The 23,335-nt window shown below is 38.6% G+C and overlaps 1 protein-coding gene and 1 long non-coding RNA gene across 7 annotated transcripts in view; one reads left to right on the forward strand and one right to left on the reverse strand.

Annotated features, from left to right (window-relative positions):
- Positions 1-23,335, reverse strand: part of LRBA (LPS responsive beige-like anchor protein) — a 397,410-nt gene that overhangs the window by 177,807 nt on the left and 196,268 nt on the right. For all 4 annotated transcript variants that reach the window (XM_066996727.1, XM_066996728.1, XM_066996726.1 and 1 more), the window contains 3 exons: positions 11,881-12,005; positions 4,932-5,078; positions 2,176-2,312 (listed from right to left, as the gene is read on the reverse strand). In XM_066996727.1, the coding sequence (XP_066852828.1) occupies positions 2,176-2,312; positions 4,932-5,078; positions 11,881-12,005 (409 nt within the window). The remainder of the gene's footprint in view (positions 1-2,175; positions 2,313-4,931; positions 5,079-11,880; positions 12,006-23,335) is intronic.
- On the forward strand, positions 144-8,050 carry LOC106032243 (uncharacterized). 3 transcript variants are annotated; one of them, XR_010831512.1, is made up of 5 exons: positions 144-426; positions 3,751-4,322; positions 5,884-7,377; positions 7,489-7,716; positions 7,840-8,050. It is a non-coding gene; the product is annotated as an uncharacterized lncRNA (long non-coding RNA). The 3 variants fall into 3 exon arrangements; XR_010831511.1 differs by having other exon boundaries at positions 7,262-7,377; XR_010831513.1 differs by having other exon boundaries at positions 4,244-4,322; positions 7,262-7,377.

Raw genomic sequence — 23,335 nt, forward strand, 5'->3', positions numbered from 1 at the left:
CGATTTTGAGGTGGGGACTCTGACCGGTGCTAACAACGGTACCCCCAAAAAAGATTTCTAAATCGGCTCAGGGCATTTCAAGGAAGTTTTCGTGTCCTGGCGAGGTGTGTGGGGGGGGGGGGGGGGGGGGGGGGGGGGGGGGGGGTGCGAGGGGGCGTTAAAATCTAACTTCTTGCTGCAGCGGACTCGTTCCGTTTCTTCCTGATCCCGGCGGCACCGATGCTATCGGCAGCGCTGCCCTGCCCTTCGGGAGCTTGTCACAGTGTTTGCCTTGCGGGAGTTTGGACAAATATACAAGGAGCTCCAATTTATCAACGGGTGAAGCCTCGTTCGTTAAACGGGCCTTCCGAGCTGCAGCGGCGGCGGGGCTTTTGGTTTTGGTTTGTAGGGGCATGGTCGGGAGCAGCTCTTGTCACCAACACCCAGGTACGCCGATTTCGGGGGCGGGAGGGGTTCGTGCAGAGAAGAAAGCTGCGGGGTGTTCTTAGCGCTTTCTTACAAGAAAAATACTCAGATTTGATTTCTAACCGCCCATCTTCCACCCCCTCGAAAGAGATACCAATATTTTTATTTTCTTTTTTAGACTCGTGGCAGCATCACAAGTAGAATACAAAAGATGTAGCCTGTACTTCACACAGCCGCCACCTCCTTTTAGTAAGAACCCAAATGCAACCTCTCGGGTACAGAATTAAAGTCACAGCCCCACCAAACCCGAACGCCTGCTTGCACTTAGGAAAACAACCACTCCCGAGTATTTGAGACCAGGCAAAAAGCGAGCAAGCTGAATGCCTTGCATGGCAATGGCCCCATAACCAGGTACCAGAAATGGTAGGAATTCCTAACTGGACTTGAACGCCCTACGTGCTAAACATGGAAAACAGAAACGCAGAATAACGCAGACCTGTAAGGCTTTTCTCATGCTAATACAATATGTAGCAGAGTATTTTAGACTCAGAATGAAATACAGTAACCTGTCCTTACATTTTATATTTATATGCTTCCAACAATTCCATGTTTTAAGAAATACTACGCAAAGAGTAAGCATATCAAAATTTTAAGAGCTATTTCATACTTGAAATCATCTCAAAAACATTTCAGGACCAAAAAAAAAAAGTTAAATTTCATTTATGATGCCACATAAAATCACACTTCTAACTAATCACTCATACTAAATTCTGGTTCAAAGAATTTCAGTGTTCTTTTTCAAAACATATTTATTCCTTGATAGGATTTGATAATCCCAGCCTCCAGACCCACTGAGGCCATTTTTAATACAGACAAGAGCAATTTGCTCGATAGGAACAAAGAACTGAACTGGTGCTTAACACACAAGGAATTGTCTGCAGACAAGCAGAAAAACACTACATCTTCCAGCAAGTTATTTTCCCTTCATAAAGAAATTATTACCATGTTTAATAATAAGCAGGTATTTTAAAAATCAAGAGACATCCCTGTGCTTAAAATGGGATACGAGAATATTTATCGGTAACGTGTCATACTTTTGAAATGCTGCCGCAATACTGTAGAAAACATTCAAGTGCAACCTTGTTAAGCTGAGCTCAGAACAGCCTGCCTTTGCATTGGAGTTTTACTGAAAGGTTGCTCATTCTAAACAAACACTGGTAATCAAGTAACTCAGAGCAAATAAAGTTCGTGGAAATTAACAAGTCAGTTCAGAAACGTATTTTAAGAGGGCAATTATGTTCCGTGCTTAGGCACAATAAATAGTAACAGGCCCCGTAAAATCGGTTATATAATAATACGATACAGAAGCACTGAAAACTTAAGAGCGTAGGAAGTTAGGCACGATGTTATACTGGCATTATATAAAAATAGGAAAGTAAAACAAAGCATTTGGGCTAACAGCCTCGTTGAACTTTCCAGTATTCACACAGGCCTGTGATTCAAGATGTCTTTATTTAAGATGCCTCCCTGGAGCTTTATTCGCAGCAAGCTAATTAACATTCAAGTAGGGTCGAATTGTGGGAGGGGGAGAACGGGGAGAAGGAGAGGAGGTGGCACTTCAGTGAAGTTCACTAACATATATGGTCAGTGGCAAACTTACTAAAGCAGGGACACTGCGGGCCAACAGAGGTAAAGGAAGTAGAATGAAAAATTAAAGGCCTCGGGTAATTTGTCATCATCTCTCAGAGCTCAGGGTCAATGATCTCTTACCTTCGGGTCGATTTTCTTAAAACTGGGATCTTCTTCATCCACCTCAAAGTAGAGCTCAGAAAGAGTGATGGAAAGAGTGCCTTTCACTACCACCGAGGGTGCCACAAGCTGAGCTGGTGCGCTTAGGGCAACTGGTCCTGCCAAAGAGGGAGAACACCAACAATTTTCAAAATTACTTGCTTTTTAAGCTTAGAATGTGAAAATAAATAAAACAGAGAGCTTAGCTCTTCCTTAAAAAAACAAAACTTTTTTTATCCCAGAAAAGAACATATGTAATAGATTTACAATGTCTCTGTTCTGCCGAACGTTGAAGCAGCTACAATTGCAAACTGATGCATATATTATACATGCCAGAGCTGGCTTTAGCATGGCAATATATAGTTTTTCCTCAGCCACGTTTTCTTTTTGAAAAAGTTCAGTGGTTGCATACCTTCTGGTGTATGCAATAGAGAGTGTGCACACGAGCACTTGAAATCTTACTGTCAAACGTGTTCTGTAGGTACTGGAGAGTTTCAATAGCTTTCCACAAAGATGAACACAGCAGTCAAGGCTCAAAGTTGTCTGACTGTGAAGTGTTCCCTCATGGATGATAGAAATCTATTGTTAAGGTTAGACAATGTTACAGAGCCTGAAGTAAAATGTTTTAAAGATGCTTCTGATTCCATGTTAAATATTGTTCAAGGATTCCATATAGCATTAGTGTAGCTCGGGGACTGTGGGAGTAAACAGCTGGAGGGTTGGTTTCCAACTGAATGAATTTTTATTGGAATAATCACATCTCCACAGGGCTTATCACAGGGACAAATCAGACGACTACTGAAAACAATAGGTTCGGCATAGATCTGACAATACAGAACCTATTATATAAACTAACACACACGGAGAGAAAGCAGGTTAGGTTTGTCATCCAGCTGATTAAGAGCTAAGGAAATGAAGTTACTTGGTCGCACTATTATCTGACTTTTATAAAACAGTGGAAGATATGAAAGTGACACAGACAATTTTGTTTTAATAAAGCATCTATAAATGAGGTACACACATTCAGGTAATCAATGTGAGAATAACTGACAAAAAATTCAGATGAATTGTCATTTCCATCGATTGTTAGGAGGGTGATGGTCCTTAATCTCGCATCAATCTCAATGTGTGCCACTAGGACAAAAGAAGAGATGCTCTGTTGAGATCAGAGCAGCTTTACCCTCTATTCCCAATGTACAAATACATTGTGTTTGCAGATGGGCATGAGATAGCTGCAGAACTGCCATGATTTCCCAAAGCTCACCCCCACAAATGGATGAAATAAGCAGCTATGTGTTCTTTTGCTGTCTCCCTTTGCCCTCTGTACATTAGCATGTAATCCAGAGGAGAAATAACATTTTTTCAATCACTCTCAGACATTCAATTACAGGGCAAGCAGACAGCTGCAGAAGCTGGGGCAGTCCAGGTCCTCTAGAAGACCCCTGACAATTTCCACTTCATTTCTACCCACACCACTTTATTAGTGAGGATTACTTCTTAATCCTATTGCCATTGTCAAGATTATATAATTAAACTCCCCTTTCACCTCTATTACAGTATGAATGTATTACTGGAACCAATGAATGTATAATAAACGAGAAGGAAACACAGAAGGCTGTTGAGAAGAAAGCTCGTGGTAGAAAGAAAAAGATCCACGTACATAAAATGCCATTGCATTATTCTCCTATTTCTTTATTTTCCACCACCCTTCCTATGTAGGTTTGGTGTTTGTTTTTTATTTATTATTATTTTCAGTATGTTGTATTTTTAACTTTGCTTTTAATAACTAAAGAGTGGAAAGCAGTTCAGGCAAGGGATAAGCAAACTGACAATAAATATTCACTTCTGCTAATTTCACTAAATCATCATAATGTAAGATTACACTACTAGCTTTTTGGGGAACCAGAATTATCCAAGCAACGACATTTTTCTATAACAAAAATGTGCATGGAATACCCCAGGTAAGAAAGCAGCAGAACACAGAGAAATTTGCATTTTCATGTAAACCCATGTTCCTCAAATAACAATGAATTTGCTTTATAACTCCCAGTGAACCAAGGAAGTTACTATTTACATTATGAACTCTACAGAAATTGACTCATTCCACTTGGATTGCAACAGCAGCAAAGGTTCGTAAAATTAATCAAGTTCAAGGATCTAAAGTACTATCTTTTTCTGCAGGAAAAAGAAACAAAGTCAAATATGGTTATGGCCTGTGGAGAAGGGACTTGAATGAGGGAATGACAAGGGGTTTAAGGCAGTTAAATCCAGTGAGCGCACAGATCCTTGAAATCCAAGTAAATCACTAATACATACAATTTTATAAATTCGGGGGGAAACAGGACTCTGAAACTCTCCAAAGCCTTTAATTACAAATGACTTGCCTAATTGCCCACTAGGTCTGATGTTTTGAGCAGTTTTTTGTTTTTGAAACGAGGTCAAAAAAAAAAAAAAAAAGCTCTTTGCTGGGTAGAGCTTCTTTTTCTAAGGAAGATTTCCTAGAATACAGACATCTGCCATGGAAGCAAGCAGGTTATAAAAGCCCAAGAAAGAAAATGCGCAACTGTCCTCAAGTAAATTCCCAGCATCAGATGCGTACAGAAAGTGATCTGAAAGACCCAGTTATGGGAAGGAACAATTTAATGATGTGTATCCTAAATTAGTATTCACTGCAGAGCAGGGGAGATGAGAACTTAAACAGTAAAGAAGCTGAGAAGAAATTAGATAACTGAAGTTACCCGTTAAGTTCTCCACTTCTCTCTCCTCAATGAATGACGTGATATCATCGTCGCCTTCCAAGAGAATCTCACTTTCTGAGTTCTGATTTCCTAAGACTTGACTCTTGATGGACTGCTTTCCTTTAACAAGTATATCTTCATCAGGAGCTGAAATGAGAAAGAGACACTGCTCTGTCAGGTTTCAGAGGCAGAGACAAAGGAGTATAGCTTTGTTTTCTGTGTGTGTGTGGTTTTTTTTTCTGTAAAAAATGAAAGTTGAGAAAGAAAACGCCGTTTCAGACTAGCTACGGGAAGTACCTGCCTTAATCCTCTAATGTTAAAACACAGCTACTTTTAATCCTATTAAGCCTGCCCAAAACTACCCGGAGCTCTCTGCAGCGTTTAACTCCGTTTCAAGTGCCTGTGCCGGGGCTGGGCAGGGAGGAGGAAGGCAGGACGGGCTCTGCTCTCTCCGGCCGCGGGGCGAGTTCCCCTGCCGGCGGCAGGTCCCGCTGTCCCCCTGCCCCTCAGCAGCCTTCCAGCCCCGCTTCTCCGGCGTGGGGGGCAACGGGGAGGCACGGGGGGGCTTCCCCTGGGCCGGAGCCGGGGTGCACCTGCCCGCGGGAGGCACGGGGATGTGCCGCCGCGAAAAAAGGCGACGGCAGAGCAGGGTTTGCCTGCAGCAGCGCGGCCGCCACCGCCCAGAAGGGCGCTACCGGAGCCCGGCCCCCGGTCCCCTCCGGTTCCCTCCTGCCCCGGGCGGCCCCCGGCCCGCAGCCGGGCCCCGGTGGCGGCAGCAGCCGCCCGGGAGGTGCCGGTGCCCGCCGGGAGCCCCCGCAGCATCCCCCCGGCCGCCGGCGCTGCGGCTGCTCCGTGGGAACGAGGAGCCGCGGCGAAAGGGGGAGGGCGAGAGCTCGCCACGCTGAAGTTGCCGCTGGTTGGCAACCCTTAATTCCTTCTCTCTCTTTCGAAGCTGAAACCGAGCGGGGTATTTCTTTAAAAGCGATCTAAGAATGCCCACGGAACTGCCGCGCTGGAAAAAACGTGCGCCAAGCACATCGTGAGCGACTAACTTCAGCACACTGCTCCTTGCTGTCGCTGATTGCTGCCATACACGGTTTGAAGTTCCACTGGCTGGGTTAAAAAAAAAAAAAAAAGTTAATCTGCAAACATTTACAGAAGAAGGCAACTCCCCAGTGGCAATATATAAAGTTTAAATTAAGTAAATATATGCACATAAATTGCAAATAATAAAGTTTTCAATTAAGTGAAAACTAAACCAAAAAAAAATCTCCCAAACCCTAAAAAATATCAACAAATATTCTGTTTTTGCCACATGCCTGGAGCTTAACAAAGATAAAAAGTTTAACTTGCCATACAAAATAAAATTCAATTTATGCACGGTCATTTCTCCCCAAACAATAGCTGCCACTTGTCAGCCTTCAAAAAATAAAGTATTGAAAAGCTTTAACTGCATTGTACAAACACAGATTTTACTTTCTTCTAAAACGTATTCATGTAAATAATGGTAACTCCAATTCTGGAATTGTTCAACGTGAGTTGAAAACCTTCTTGTCATGGAAAATATGCAGCTGATATTTAGGAAGGTTTTCCTGTAATTAACTCCCCCTTGAGGATTTTAAGTTAGCAGCAGTAAAATTACCAACAGTATACTAATACACACCACATGCACTGTTGCTCAGTGGCCCAGCAGCATTCTGTTGAAGATCAAAAAAAGTAAAAATAGAACAAAACCATGCCAGGGATAAAGTAAAGGATAATCAGCCCTTTTTTCTTCTCCCCTTTTTCCCCCTATTTAATGCTAGAAAACTCTATTCGGTGTTTCAAAAACCTCCATGTGCATAGTACATAGCTGTCATTTTTGCTTCCTTCATTATAATGTCACACTGAAGGTACTATTTCATACTAGCCTTCTACCTATTCTCATTTAAGATTGATTTGAGAGCCAAGATCAAAGTTCAATACTTTTACATTTAGCATAACTTGTCCAAGTTACTAGTATGTCCTGCAGTCTTTTTTTCTCATCTATCACTAAGAAAAAGTAAAATCAATATGGCCACTTCCAAGCCAGAGACAATCGGGTAACAGAAATGCACACCTCCTGCCTCGTCTTTCCTCATTCTGATGATATTTATTTCTCAAACTATATTATAGCGATTCAAAAACATACACCTTGCATAACTGCCTTTTTTCAAGAAAAGATTTTAGATTATAAGTTTAGTCTGACTTTGTAAATTGTTTACATTTTTGTCATCTCTCCGCACAATGTTGGCTACCCACGTTTCCTGACACGTGCACCGTACACACAAATGTGTAATGTACGTGCGCAGGGAGACACAGGCACCAACTACTGGAAGGCAATCAGACACCACCCCGAACCAGAATCTGCTTTTTCTGTACGGAGCTGAATAAAGCACTGCACCTACAGCCAACAGGCACAGGCACAGTGAGTATCTGTGTAGAAATGGAATACACTCCACGTGGGTTCACCTATTTTGTGTATTGCATGCACTTAGGTAAGCCACAGTGTAGTTCTCTCTCTGTATTTACCTACTAGAGATGCACACGACAGAGCATGACAGCAAGTGCCAGATTCCGTTCCCATGTACGTGCAGGGGTGTCCCGCACTTGATTTCATCTGCCAGGTCCCAGATCCTGCTGTCACCCGTAACGCAAGCTGCGCTCTGCCAGGCCTGCCTAGCCTTGGCATGGCCAGGCTTCTGGCTCCAGCCCTGCAGATCTGAGCAGTCGCTCACATTCACGTTTTCAAGATCAAGACCAAAAGGTATGGCCTATGTTCTGCACAGGGTGTAACAGTCTGCTAGCAGAGTGTTCCTCTGGCACACTAATTTCATTATTATATTTCATTATTCTAATTCCATGCAATCCTTCCCAAATTGCTCTCTAGGACCCACTTCCTTCAAGGAGCTTTTAGCAAACATCTCTGCATCTGCACAGAGCCTTCTTTATCCCAGTCAAACCTCTGGAACATTCGGGTGTAAAAATAATTTCACTTAAATCATCCACTGAATGACAGATTGTTTTAAATTGTTTGTCTATAACTTGCAAGAAAAAAAAAAAGGAATTCTTAAAAGCTGTTTGAAAAATAAATTATCAGAAAGGACCGTACAGAAGGTAACTTACTATTGCTTTTTATATTTTTAATGTCTGGTAAACGTATCAGAAAAAGCAATTCTGGGAAAGGATGCACTAAAAAAAATTTACTATCGTTTTGTTAGTTGGGCCTCCCAGAAGCCTCCCTTAAGTCTGTTTGTTTTGTTTTGTATTTTTTTTTAAGGCAACATTGGGAAAAACAAACACTTTCACATCAGATTTCTGAAATATTCTTTTTAAGACTTCTTTTCTGTCCCCTGAGTTTAGGCAAAGAAAACTGGCCAGTCAAGTTCAATATTATATAGGATCGGTTGCTAGATACTTTCAGTGGCAATGTTGTGAACTCCGCCTCGACTGAAATACTAAAGACTGTTTTAATCCCCTCCCCCCAGGTTTTAATAAATGTCAATGAAAATAAACAAGCAGACACATCACCTGTTAAAAAGCTTGGTACGGCATTTCCAAGCAGGTAAAGATTCTCTTGCAAAATAGTGTTCTGGGGAGTCAGGCTACAAAACCCAACAGGGCTAAAGTACTCATTTTTGCATGATATTACTTTCCAGGAACAGAAATTTGACTTTCACATCTATATAATTCATAAACCCTTTGGTTTCATTTCTAAACAATGAGTGGAAAATGGAAACAGAAATAAATTAACTCTTTGCATCCCACAGCATCTTCACCTCTTTGCTTCCCCCACACTACATTACTAGCCTGACATTTATAAATAGCCATTTTGGAAGGTGTTTTTTTTTTTCCTTTGAAAAATTACCTAAAGCTTTTTTTTCCCAAGCAAGTTAATGTGAACTTGGGAATGGCAATTAAATTGTCAGAATTAAAAAATTTGTTTTTAACTAGAAGGTAGCCAGAAGTATAGTCATGGGGCTGGTATTGATTGTCTGAACAGAGAACATTAGTCTTCAGGTATTTATTCTGCCACCTCTGCACCAGAGGCTCTCCTTCAAATCAAATCAATCCCTGGAAAAGATTGGTTCTTGCTACTAAGACACATAACTAGGCTGCAAGAGAGCTGATTGTTGTTGTTGTTGTTGTTCTCTATAGGTTTTACTGAACAATATCTAGGCTTCCGATTGTTTCTAAAGCTTTTTCACAGTTGCAAACTGTGATCTTTTCCAGACTGTGAGCTCTCCGGGGCAGGGAATATACATGATTTGATTTGCAAGACACCAAGCAGTTGATAATGTGCACCTACTAGTGAAAAGTGTGCTAAATTCTATGCTCGCAAGCACGCAATAGTACTTTCCCATTATTTATGCATTATTTTCCTGTCTCCCTTTTGGCAAAATCCCATATGCCCAATTTCAGGTTTTGGTTTTGTTCTGTTTAGTTTTCAGAAAAGCTTAAATAGGCAATAGGGAACCTTTATTCACCATTTTAAAAATGCTTTTTCTTCAGAGACATGTAAAATTAATTGAAATACAATAATTAATGATAAATTATTGATAAGAAATCATAAAGCACCAAGACAAATCCATTGCAAATTCTAAGTATATCCACAACCTGGCAACGTGGCCTGAACGTCCAGTTCTGAAAATCTGAAAACAATTGGATTTTCTGACCTGACATCACTTAATATTAAAAGTTTATAAACACATTTCAGAAAGAAATAAATCAAGTGACTGTTCAAGCTGACCTTTCTGATAACTGCACCTTCTGATACTTTCTACAAAAAAAACCTTTGTATTCCTATAAATTAAATATAGCTTCTGGTTGAACAGCAATTTGCATTTGGTCATTTTACACCTTGCCAATGGAAAGTCCTCGATCAAGACAGTTGCACACCTACCTACACTCCAGCAGATGGTCATTCTCTATACTTTCAGAAATCACATAAATTGCATTATGATTTAAGGTACACTAGAATATTCACTTGATAAAGAAACAAAATGCCATCAGACAACTAAGGTACTATGCAATTAAATTCAGAAGAGAACATCAAGAAATTAAATATAATAGAACACTTACGGATGTCAAATGCTGAACAGAAGGACTAACAAAAAAAAAATTAGCCCCTTTCAAATTACTGGGGTTAGGTACCAGCTACATATTATCAAATAGGGCTACTTTTATTCAATCTTATCAATTGATCTTTGTATCAATAAAAATTGTACTCCTGTCAATTACAAACTGCATATGAGTGATAGCCCTTGAAATATAGCATGGATTAATGAAAATATCACGTTACTATGAAAGATGAATAATTCTATTAGTGTGTTTACTTTCGAAAGAATTGATTACACAAATATAAACAGAAGCTGTAAATAGTTTGCCGTAAAAATAACAGTATTTTTCAGTGCTTTGATAAACAACATAAAGATTAAATAGGAACATACAAGGAGAATACGTAAAACTGTGTCAAGTCCTATTTAACTTAAACTACACAATTTTAAAGGGGGGCAGTTCTTCTTTATCCAAGGATATTATTGAACAGAAAAAAAAAAAAAAACTTGTGTCCTTAAAGTCCATGGTATAGAAACAACACACGGTACTAACAAAACAAGCCCCAAAGAAAAAGTGGGTTAATTAATTCTACATCTTGTTCCTCTTTCTATAGTCAAAGATGTAGGTCTCTATGAACGTTGCTTTTAGATCACTTTATTGACTATTCTCTGCATGGTCATTTATTTTAAAGGACTGATGTCACATTTGGCATTATATCAGCTGACATATTGTAGACATTTTCTTCCAGAAATGGCTCTTTAAGGCTGAGTGCCAGAGGTTAAGATGCCTGATGGAAACTAACTTTACGACAGTGATGTTCTTCTATGCTCGTACAACAGTCTTAGTAATTTTAAATTAGCATAAAGTGCATGCCTCCACGTATCGTGTGTGTACGTATATATACACACGCAGTAATTCAGACTAAATATGAAAAAACTGAATTTAAATGATTCTATTCAGTGACATGTACATTCAAGAGGAAGGGTATTCAGTTTTAAGCATAAGCAAATTATTTTTAAATAAAAGGTGGATTTTTCAACCTTATCAATGTATCTTCATTAGATCACAAAGACAAAATTCTAGACTAAAACCCAAAGTTCCTTAGCTTTGGCTTTTTAACTTTTGGTTTATTACAAGTTCTAAAACTGATTATCTCCTTGGTTTTGTAAATACATTCCAATAGAACAGACATAGCAGCATGTAGCTGGGTGATCCCTGATAATAAAATGGGGGGGAAAAAACTGTTAAAAATGCGACCTGTTTTTAACATCACCAGGTAGAAGTCATTACCATTTATTGCTTGAACAATCCTTTACATTTTGGCATTTGTTACTATTTCTTCCATATCAAATTTTTACAGAAATACTTGAGGACTTAAACACACGCAAAAGTCTGAATAAAGTTTTGCTCTAGAAGCATTATTTTTCTTTTTATATGTCTGTAAGGATAGCCTGATATATGCTCAGGCTAACTGAAATAATTGGTGTGGATTTCTGAACAGGGACCATTGTCTTTTGAAGTTACTATGGCATAAATAGGTAATTTACCACAAGAACATGTGTCCAGGGTTTAATGGCAAAATTACATCCACCTTTTCTTGTACTTATCGAGACCTATACTTGAAATCACTGTATGCAAAGTGTGCACAATGTGCCATCTCAGCTAAGATGTAATGAGGAGGCTTACCAAATACCAGCGTTGCTTACGATAAGCAATGGTCAGTTTATCTCTGTACTGAGCATGTCTGAAACGCAATGACAAGCCTTTTGGCATCTGGGACAATTTTATAGCACCTTGTAGGAATGAAGGTCTAATTTTCACTGCCAGGTACTGTAACCTGCTGCTATTGGCAAGAAGCAGTTTTTACACTGACCATGTTCTCCAGCTGCTTTTAGTGTCGCTTCAGGATGTGTCGATCCAAGGGGGTTACGCACAAATCGTCGCCGGCGCCGCAAGTCATCTTCCCAGTAGTCAAGGCGCCAGAACTCACGAGGACGACTACAATGAAACAGAGGAGCCACATATGTTAGCAATTATCAAACAGCATGGTAGCACTGAATTTCTGCATAAAGCTCTCCTTGTTTGCGCTGCCTTTTTTTTTCCTCCTTTTTTTTTTTTTTTTTAACCTCCCCCCTTTCTGCAATCTTTTACTTAGGTATGTCCTTGAAAATAACAATATCACCTTCCAGTCTAAGGAACTCCTTTCCCTTTTTTCTTGGAAGGTGAAATGAGCACTAAATACATCATTTTGAAATGAATTGCTGACAGTGTGATCAGTTTCCCCACACTCTAGTGGCATGTGCTCCGATTTCAGCCTCATTTCAGCCTCAGCAGGGCACCTTTCTCAGTGACTGCATTTATAAACCAGAATAGGGAAAAGGCTATTATAAATATGGTATAGCATTACCTATATTAATCAAAGTCTGTCCCCCTTCATTTTTCTTCCTAATTTGTGCCTTTTTGCACAAGGTCAGTAAATCATACCATGAATTCTTGGTCCAGAAAGTGTTAACTTTAATGAATACCTCAGTTACATGGTTATGTATGTGATAATAAAATATTACTCTGTTTAGATGTGCAGGAATTTAATTAAAATAATCTCTTAAAATATTCATTACATTTAGCCCCTGAGGCTTACAACAACACAAGAAAATGCATTTCTTTTCCATTTACTGTTTTTAAATAAACCATTCCAGGAGAGTGAAATAGCAATCTATTTTCAAGCAAATCAGATTGGATTCCTATTTTATGTAGTTGTGTTTTTACATTTAATTAAAAACTACATGTTATGATGTGTAATAATTGCTATATTGAAGGCATACTTTTAAAAAATTACATCTAGAAAAGGTTATATCAAATTCATTATTTTCCATTGTATGCTCCAAATATACGTAGATCTTTTTAATATGGTCATATATAAGTGCCAGTTACTATCTTGTTAGATGATCATGAATGAATGCCACTGTAAAACAATATTTTAGCCCAGAGAATGTACCAAAAAACAAACCACAGTTTCGGGTATAGCGAAATAAACAAGCAGAAAATGCCTGACACATAGAATAGTCATGATAGGTTCATAGCCTGAAAACCTATATAGCCATGTTACAAAACATAGGCTATGTTTGTTAACGTAACTAGTATTAAAACAATAACTTGCAATGTACATATATTCCATTTCTGGTCCAATAGCTAATAAAAAGTATACCTGTCAACACTGACAAATGAATAGCCATGACTAATTTACAGATCCCATAGTTAAAAATACTTGATATCTATATTCTTAGTTTTGAGGTCTAAAGCCAGAGATGAGTTTTATTTAAGCTAACCCAAGGTTTCAAACATAGTAACAAAAGCCACAATAATTTGCATAGCTCCCCTCTTAAACACAATTTGTAGATATTAAAAATTGTGACTGAAAATTATCCTATAAAAATTGAGAATGTCTATGCATCTAGCTTTAAGTTTCCATGCCCTTTTCTGACATCAAGGAAAAGGCAGTGCTATTCTTCATCCTCCTGATTTCTTAATTTCAGAAAAATACTCAAGTATTTGAAACAAATACCCCAGTATTTTATATTCACACTTTATGTGTTACAATCATGCCTAAATTTGAATGCTTTTGTTATAAAATCCAATGATTTTGGCATACTTAGTCAAATGAAGCAATATTAAAAAAAAACACAGGAAGATAGGGTTTTATTCAAAGCTCGATTAATAACTTAAAATTCTCCTTCAGCAATCACAAAAAAAAAGGCAGAACACAGCTGGCTATGTGCATGCCTTTGATAGTCGTAGAGCATGGATAGGCACTTCATCATTCTGCCTTCCTACATTTATCTGTTAAAATTATTATCAAATATCAGCCAGGATGCAGTCGTGAATCACAGACTGCTCCTCGTCTTCAGGGGAATGATACAATGAGGGTCTATTCATCAGTATGGCAATCGGCACAAGTAATTAGTTCCCTAGACTGAGATCTCCTACAAAGCTTATTTCAGTCAGCACCACAAACATATGACAATGAAAAGCTAATGGAAGCCGCTAAAATTTGTTAACCTCTTCTGCCATCAATCCTTCTGGTATTCTGTGCTACAGTATTATGCAAAGATGGTAAATTATTCATTTGTCATTCATCTATCTCTCTACAGTTTTGATAGAATTAAGTGATGTCATTCTACTGGATAGCAATTAAAATTATACTACATTGCAAAACTATGCTAAAATTATTAGAAAAATAGGAAACTATGATCGGGCAAAAAATTATCCTGAAACATAATATATCTTTAGTCCCCTACTTTTATTTTCCATTCAGGGAATGAAATTTGCATAGGACTCCTCGTCCTCCACCAGTGCAGTGACTATTCACAAACAATAACGTCATCGACTATTAGCCTGCGTATTTGGGTATTTGTAACTACCTGCAACCACTACATGATGAGGAAAAATATCTACTCTCTACACACAGACAGATATATAACAAAAAACTGTACAGCCATAAACACACACCTATTGTCTAATTCTTAAAAACAAACCGCTTTTGAGAGCAACTACTGGGACAAATGCTTATTAGTACCAAGATAATCCAGTAAACAATACAGCTACTGTAGAACAACCAGCTTACAGGTAAGGTCATTTAACTGCTACAGCCCCATCCCCAAAGAACAACGCTGTCTCATGCAGACGTTATACGTCTACAGCCAGGGGGAGACAGACGTAACGACTGCTCTGAGTTGGCTGCAGTTTGCTGGGTGAAAGACTGAAGCATTGCATAGCAAAGGGCCAAGTAACTGGATTTTGAGAACAGCATAGTGCTGTTGACCAAGGGTGTTGTTTTTTTGCGTGTGTGTGGTGTGTTTTTTTTGACAACAAGCTTCTGGCCCTATAGTAGGTTGCCATATGGACTAAAGGTGCTATATGGACTGGATCAATGAACATAAGTACTCAATTAGTTTAAGTGCAAGAGCAACATTTCTCAGGGGACTGAGGATTTATGAATTATAAATCATATTATTTGCATGGATTTGTCAGGGGCCCCACTAACATGATACACAGTAATTGGTGGTTCCTTAGTAACAATATTGAATGAATAGAAGCAATGCTTTGATATTAAATGTTTTATTCAAGTAGCATTACCGTGACATTGCTTTCTTTTTCAGTTTTCCAAATTGCCAGTCTAGGTACCCAGACTTGAGACAAGACTCTCTTCTCAGTTCATGTTTAACTAAGTAGATGGTTTTAATTGTACAGAAATGAAATATACAATGACCAATATAGCCTGTATATCAGAATTTTGATCATATAATTCAAAAGAAAAATGCACATCGCTGTGGTCAACGGGAAAAAGCTTACATGCTGACATATCTGCATTCCAAGAACAAGAGAACAGGAAACCTATTTTCTCTATCAGTTTCAAAGATTAACCCAATCAAAACAAAACATACCAACTGGCCTACTAGCTTTATTATGGTGTTAAAAGAATTCTAGGCTTGGGAATTACCTTGAGGTTCTAATATCCTATAGGAGACTTAAATTGAATCTAAGGAGTACAACCACAGAATGATGAGAAGATCACACAATTTCTGAAGAATTACTTCTTGTAATGTCTTACCCATTGTATATTTCAAGATATTCTGCTATCTTTACATTTACTGAAAAGAAGCAGTCAGCACACTAGCGTGAACAGAAAAGAGACCCTGCAGGGTGAGTAAAAATAAGGAAACAGTAAACCTACAAATGGATTAGTTTGAGAGGTCTTGGAGCTGTACTTGGGCCAACAGCTGATCAAGAATGGATTTTAGCATACCAGAGAAGCATCCATTCAGATCCTTTCATTAGTGAAGTAATAAATAAATAAAAGTAGCACAAGAAGAAAAGGAGAGAAAGGTGAAAGCAGCACAGCATTAAAGAAATCATCTGCAGAGACAGAGGATGGCTAGAGAACCAAATGATTTCTTCTGCCTAGAAGGGTATTTAGTCTTCAAGGCAAGAAAACCTGCATGAGAGACAACTTTGACAAACTCAAAAGCAGATGGAAACTAGATTGTGTATGCCGTAAAAACAATATGTTGTCATGAAGACTCCAACCAGCCTGCCAGTCATCGCAGTCTTCTTTTTAAAAAGAAACGGTTCTTGCTCTGGTGTAAAGCAATTACATACATTAAATACAGATATGAAACATTAGCCAATGTGAATTTTGTACTGCTAGAACTTATTTCACAGATGCATCCAGAACCAAGGCTGTTACCATGCCACAGAATGAGAACATTGGTTGTTCATGCAATATACATAATACCCTATTCACATGTCCTAAATCCAAGATACCAAGATAAATTTCTAGATAAGACACTCCTCATTGGAACTCTAACTGTAGAGTTAAGCAGATAAGTCAATCTCCAAACCTAATCAATCCCCCGGCTCTCTACTAAGGCCATCACAACGCAATCAGTCAGCAATGCCAATTTCAAAGGTATAAACACGCTTGAACACAGGGTCCTGGGCTAATTTACTTTCACAGACAACCAAACACAGAGTGGCAACACTACTTATTCATCAGTAGCAACGGTATAGATTTGGCAGTAAATCTGAATCAAAGAAGGCTCTTCAATTTCCTCTATTACCAAACACAAACCTACCAAAATTTCTCATTTTAACTTCATTCAAAATTTGATTGCAATGGCTCATCAAGTAGCTCATGCACAATATCAGGTGCTATTTCTAAATTAAATAGGAATAGGAAATAGAAATGCCCCATTTTTAAGAAAAAATATCTTGGATTCTTTTAATTCTGGTCAGTAACATTTTTTGTTCTATATCTAGGTGGCTTGAGCTTCCATGTGAAATGCTTCAAGAACTCAGGCCAGACATCTGCTGCGAGATGCGTAAATGCTCTTCTCAAAAAAAAAAAAAAAGCAACAAGCATTCACATTTGATTGTCAATCCAAAAATAAAAGTGATCAAGTTCTAGAAAAAAACACATAGATCTTGAAGGAATACTGCTAGCAGGCTGTAGGGCATCATCAATGCAATGTGCCTGCTTTATCTTGCAAACTGAAATCCATTGCATTTTCATGGAGATGCATGTCTAGAATATTAACTAAAATCTCTTGTATTTTGCATTTAAAAACACAGTGCAACGTATCTTTCACTGACTTAATAAAACGTGATTTCAGAAAACAAGTAAAACATCTTCTGAAACCCTGCATTATTCTTACAATAAGCTTTCACAAACCATGATCTAACAAAAACAAGTTACACCACAGCACATTAATACATTTAGCTACATGTTTACAAGTACCAATCTAAAGAATGTTATGTGTAAACTATTAATATTTGTAACATGCCCAAAATATCTAGCATATTTCAGAAAATAGAACATTGAGTTTAACAATGGTAAAGCACTGAACTGAAGATGTAGCTTGACAAGCAAGTTCTCAGCAACAGCATCAAGTTCAGCATCTCACCTGGAGATCCCATGCACAAGTATTTGTGCTGCCATGCGGTAAGCTAAATCAAAGAACCAATGCAGCAGGAAAAAGACTGTTTTCCAGTAAATCACGTTCCTGAACTGATTCACAACTTTGTCTGCATTAGCAAAGCACTCAGGAGAAAGTTTGGTTAGTATTAAGTCAGTTGCCACTAAAATATTATTTGGCCAGCTACAGTATCTCAAAGCATGTGTTTCAGAGCACTTCACTGATAATGTATCTACATCAGAACATTAAAGATTGATTAACTCCTAGGAAGTGCTTTGAGATCTTTGGAAATGCTACCTACATTACCTGTATTGCCTTCAATGGCAATACCACTTAAAGAAGATCTACTTTCCCTCCCTCTCAGCTGCGTTCATGTAAGCATTCGTGGGGCTCCACTGTAAACTGGAGCACAGTAACCATCTCAGCTTATTAAGGCTGAACGTTTTATTCTGTTTTATATCAGTAACCTGTTTACACTGCAGCCTGACCAGCAACTACATAACTAAAAATGAGGGAAAAAAACGTGCTGGCGAGGGGGAAGGAAGGAAGAAAAGGATAATAGAAAACATTTGATATCAAAAAAGACATAGCATGTACTCTTACTCCAACATCATCAGACTCTGCGCCTTCCCTTAGTATCTTCATTTTCCTCCCACATAGACATTCATATTCCATAGTTTCAGAAGAGGGTTTCCGCAAATGGAAATAATTGGGAATCCTTAGGCAAAAAATAATCACGCACGCGCAGGCTCTTAATCTCTGCCACACTCATTGCTGTAGTAACAACAACTGGTCATAACAAAGGCCCAAAGTCATCAAGTAAAACTTCTTTGGCATAGTATCAACTGTGCAGAATATTAATATAATCTATTAAATTATCGTTGTTTACTTGCTTCTTCTAGCACTTCTCCAAGAAAACATTTGACTTTGTCTACAAAGGATTATTTTTTTCTAAAAGGACTTTTGCCTTTATCTGTATTTCACTATTATCAAAAAGTGTGTTTTTTCTCCATAATGCTTTCAGAAGAGAAAATCGTACTATTCTTTTTCACATCTTTCCCAAGTAGCAGATGTGGAAAGCTGGGTGTGAACTCCAGGCACAGCATCTGCATGGACTTAGCATGGAACTGTTACTCTGGGGACCTCTGTATCAAAAGGGACCTTAGTACAGTTTAAATCTCATGTGCTTCCAGCGTAGAGGGAAAAAACGGAGAAGTTAGTAAGGGAAGCATGTCTTACCAGTTATTTCATTTCAATTTCATTTCCCCATATAAACAACACAGTACAAACAGCACAGATCTGTAATTCCTAGGTCTGCATTTGAAAACCTGGTGGAAATGCTCTTTGTGGGTTTTAATACAGCAAACAGCCAGGATATTATCTCTGTCTCAACCACACATTAGACACCGTAGTCCCAATAACCCCACCCAGGCTTCCCTATCTCCGTGCTTTAAGTCATACCAAAAATGCATTCCCATCTAACTAGCGTGCAAAACAAGAGAAGAGAATAATGCCAATCCCAGATATCACAGACTCTTTTCTGCATTGACAAGCTTTGAATCTCTCATTTAAAATACACTCCAGAAACAAATGTTGACAATAAATGTTTCAGTCCTCCTTTACACATTATAAAGCACCGTGTCAGGGTAAAGACAAGCCCACCCTTAAGGTGCTGCTGTCCTAGATGATGGTGTTTTTAACTTCCAGTCTAAAAACATCTCTGTTTACATATGAGTTTATGTCTGCTCTTCTTTGATCTTTATTAACCCCTTGGTGGCTAACCACAGCTTCAGCTTTTTTGGAGGCAGCATTCTTTGAAGTGCTGGTATTGCAGGGCACGCTGATACTTCAGAGAGGGTCCACTTAAATACATGATACAGTAGTGATCGTGTACACCATGACCATTAGCTTATCTTAGACTGATCTTATTTTGATCAGTCTAAAATAAAGCTGCACTTTAAAAGACAGTCATCTTATGACATCGTTCAATTATTTTTCTATTTCCAACAAGATTAATTATAAATTAACTGAAACCTACTCTACTTCTCTGTAAGTAATAAGTTAACATCAAATCTTTCTCATGGCTTCGAGCAAAATTAGTTCAAACATGAATCAGCCATGGAAGAATGAATGAATAGCAAATTTGAAAAAGGATGCTTTGGCTTAGTAGCTCATAAATCTTTCCAGATCTCACGCTTCCTACACCTGATTGTAGTCAACAAGTTTTAATTTGTTTTTCAAAATAACTACAGTTCATATGGATCCCATAAACCGCTATTCATATTGCAAATAATGATTTTATTTTCCAAAAATAGGTACAGTGAATGTTATTGGTTTTATGTTTTGATGTTTTCCTGATAATGCAGAAATTAAGTCTGCAGGGCTTGGCCATCACTTCCTTGCCAAAATGAACAATGGAGCATAACAGTATAGGTTAGAGGATATATCTACATCTGGTAAAGGAGACAGATCAATCTCTGTCCACCTCCTTAGCCATTTCTACTGGTTCTGATGCTTTCACCTTAAGCCTGTGCACAGAACGGACCCATGTCTTCTCTCACAAATGATTCCCTACAGAACTTATGATGATTCTGTAATGTACGCTGAAATGTTAGGACTCAGATTAATTCTTTCCAGTAGCTTGGAATTTCAGATGACAACCTTTCACCATGTCTGGATACACAGATCAACTTTTCACCAAAACAAGAAAATCTCCTCAGATCTGTTATTTCATTTGTAAATTGTTCTGACCCCAAAAGAATTAAACACAGAGTAAATCAGCGTAAAGCTTTTTCCAAAAATTCATCATAGATCTGACTGGCCCCAAACATTTCAGCTTCACTACCATTTCTTCTAGAAGAAACAGGATGAAATCACATTCCCACATATCTGCACTTTAAGAGCTGTGGCTAACCTACATCCTTTTCTTTTATGGCTCTCTTAACAGCTGGATACTTCTCCTGCTTCCATAAAAATGTAATGGTGCACCCCTCTGATTCAGCAAATATTTTTCTGCTATATGTTCTTCTAATACAAAACCAAATTAATTTTCAAGGGTCCTCTGCCAGAAAGGTCTAAAATAATTGCTTTATCCTTCCCAAAACTTTTGCTCTATTATTTTTTTTCCAAAAGAAGTTGAAATTAATGTCTAGTAACTAAACTAATTCAGTAATTCACTATACTCAAAGGAGAGGAAAAGGAAAGATAACTGAGACTTAGTTACAACATCAATAGCTTTCCAGTCCAGAATGAATCTATGTGAGGTCTGTAAAAGATCACTTGCTTTCAAACCTGTCTGCCAAAACAAGTTTTCCATTCAAGAGAGAAGAATGTATTAGTCCCAGTGATAGGAAAAATCGTCCTCCCAATTATGAGAGATGGAGAAATTTTGGCATGCTTACACATGTGTTTATTTATTTATTTAACCTGGAATAAAAGAAAAGAAAAGAAAAGAAAAGAAAGACTAATGTAAAAAGTATATATTTTATATTCTTCAGTGCATCTGGTGAGATAAGAAAATCCCTCCTTCAAACTCTTGCCTTAATCACAAGTTAATTCGAACATGCTTGCTCCTCTGCTTTAAAGTATACTTTGGGGAACAGAGAACTCTTTCAGGTCCACTGCATGTTTGACTGCTGCTAAACAATATGTTGGAAAAAGTATTACCAATTTGGATTGCAGGTTAGGATACTGAAGTCTTACAGGCATCCAACCTCAAAAATACCTCCTACTCTTTGTTTAGAAATGATTACATAATTAAAATTGAAATTTGTGTAATACAAAATGAAATAAAAAAATAAAAAAAAACAACCACCATTCAAGCATAATTTCAAGGCTAACAATTCTGCCTGAGATTTAATTCCAGATCTAAAAATCTGAGGCAGGCAAAAATCTGGGAAATGACTTCACTATGTGATGATTGCAGGAACATATGTAAGAAAGAGTTCAAGTAACTGCAAACATTGTATCACCCTCAGAGACAGGAAACAATAAGTACAAGCCCACAAGACCACTAGGAGCACATGGAGCAAGGCTCCTAACTGTTACCATACTAGCATAGCATGGTGAGGAAGCAACAAAGGACTCAAAAACCTTTAGAAGGGTTTAACTTATTAAGTATATTTCTCCTTTGAAAGCCTTGTGGAAGGTCTCTAAAAATAAAAACATGCCACCAAATTCTGAGGAAGCACCCTTTTCCAGACGATATAGAAAAGACAGTATTTACTCAAGTTTTAAACGAAAGATAAAGTAACCTAAAACACACCTTATCTCCTTTTAGAGTGTCGCTGTACTATGTGTCTTCAATGACCCAGGAGCCAAAAGGCTGGCAGTTGATATGTGTGGCACAGAGGCAAGTTCAAAGCTGTTACCTCACAGAGTCTACAATCGAAGACGCTGCCCAGGAGCAGCTCTTTGCACGGTGGCAGTGTCTGCAGGCAGTGCAAATACTGCTCCACGCCTACCAGCCGCACAGCATGAACAAGAACCTGTCCAGAAATAGCACCTGCACTACGCTACAGAGGATGGAGAAGCAGCACTAATGGATGGCAGTCTAGACAGGTGTGACAGGTTTGGGAGCTGATGAGGGAACCCCCATTTGGAAAGGTGAAAGTGTGTATTCGAGGTGAATGTCACAAGGTCTTTTCTGCTCACACCAATAATCATCAACTTACATTTACATAATTACAGTACTACTTCATACCTGAGTGTCAATTTGACCTTGCCTAAATAGCTGCAGCTTTAACCACCCACCCTACTGAAGCTCACTCAGGCTACTGAACTCCTGAGATCCACTGATGGCCAAGGGTCATAAAGACTCTGAAGACAATAATTAACTCCCTCTGAAAATCACACCTATTCCTTGGCTATATTTATCAGAGAGTCACAGAATGGTTTGGGTTGGAAGGGACCCTAAAGACCTTCTGGTTCCTACCTCCTGCTATGGGCGGGGACACCTCCCACCAGACCAGGTCATGGAATTGAACTCATTAATGAAAGAGAAGTGCAGAAGCCATCCTTGGTAACGTTAGGAAGGTTGCCAAAGGGTTATTGCAGTAAAGCAACCTTAGAGTGCTAAACTACCCAAGATTACTTTAATACAGTAATTCAAGGGCTGCTCTAGGAGGGAAGCTTATAATGTGATACACCAGAGGCAACTAATCGAGAAAATGTAAACTTCTTTTCCACAGTTATTTTAAAAAAGAAATCTATCTAACGCTAACTTGGCAATGAACATCTGGACTGGGCAATACAGACGTTGCAATATTCCTTCCTCCACGTATCCTTACTTTCCACTCAAAACTAAGAGTCCTAGCATTTAAATCTAACATTAAATAACAGGATTGATAACAAAGACCGTTAGAGTTTAGATATAACAAAGCAGGAAATACTTCCTGTTTCATTTCAGTGATTTAAAAATGAGCTGCACCCAGCTTTTTTCCCCAGCCGTGAGCATCCACAGAGATGCATGCTAAAAGACGAGACTTTTTTCTTCAGAGGTGCTATTAACCCTCGTGACAGGGTTTCCAACTTTTCCCTCTTCAGCCAGCTACTCTTTTAATTTGCTTTTAAGACAAAATTTACCAGCCCTCTCAGCAGCTGGGGTTCAAGTCATATGTAGAAAAAAAAAAGGTAGAAAAACAGTATACTATTTCAGGTTCTTTTCCAACAAATTAAAACAGCTTTCTCAACACTGAGCAGTTCTTCTCAGCATGCCAACCCCATTGTGGAGAAGACTGAAGTGGACACAGCACTGTTTGTCATTCCCAACTGGAAACAATAAGCCACAAGCAGCAAAGAGTCCCTGCCCCATGGCCGCTCAGCGCTGAGGCGTTTCCCTGTCAGAGAGGAGAACTG

The sequence above is a fragment of the Anser cygnoides genome, chromosome 4 (genome assembly GCF_040182565.1).
Source record: "Anser cygnoides isolate HZ-2024a breed goose chromosome 4, Taihu_goose_T2T_genome, whole genome shotgun sequence".
NCBI classification, from domain to species: Eukaryota; Metazoa; Chordata; class Aves; order Anseriformes; family Anatidae; genus Anser; species Anser cygnoides.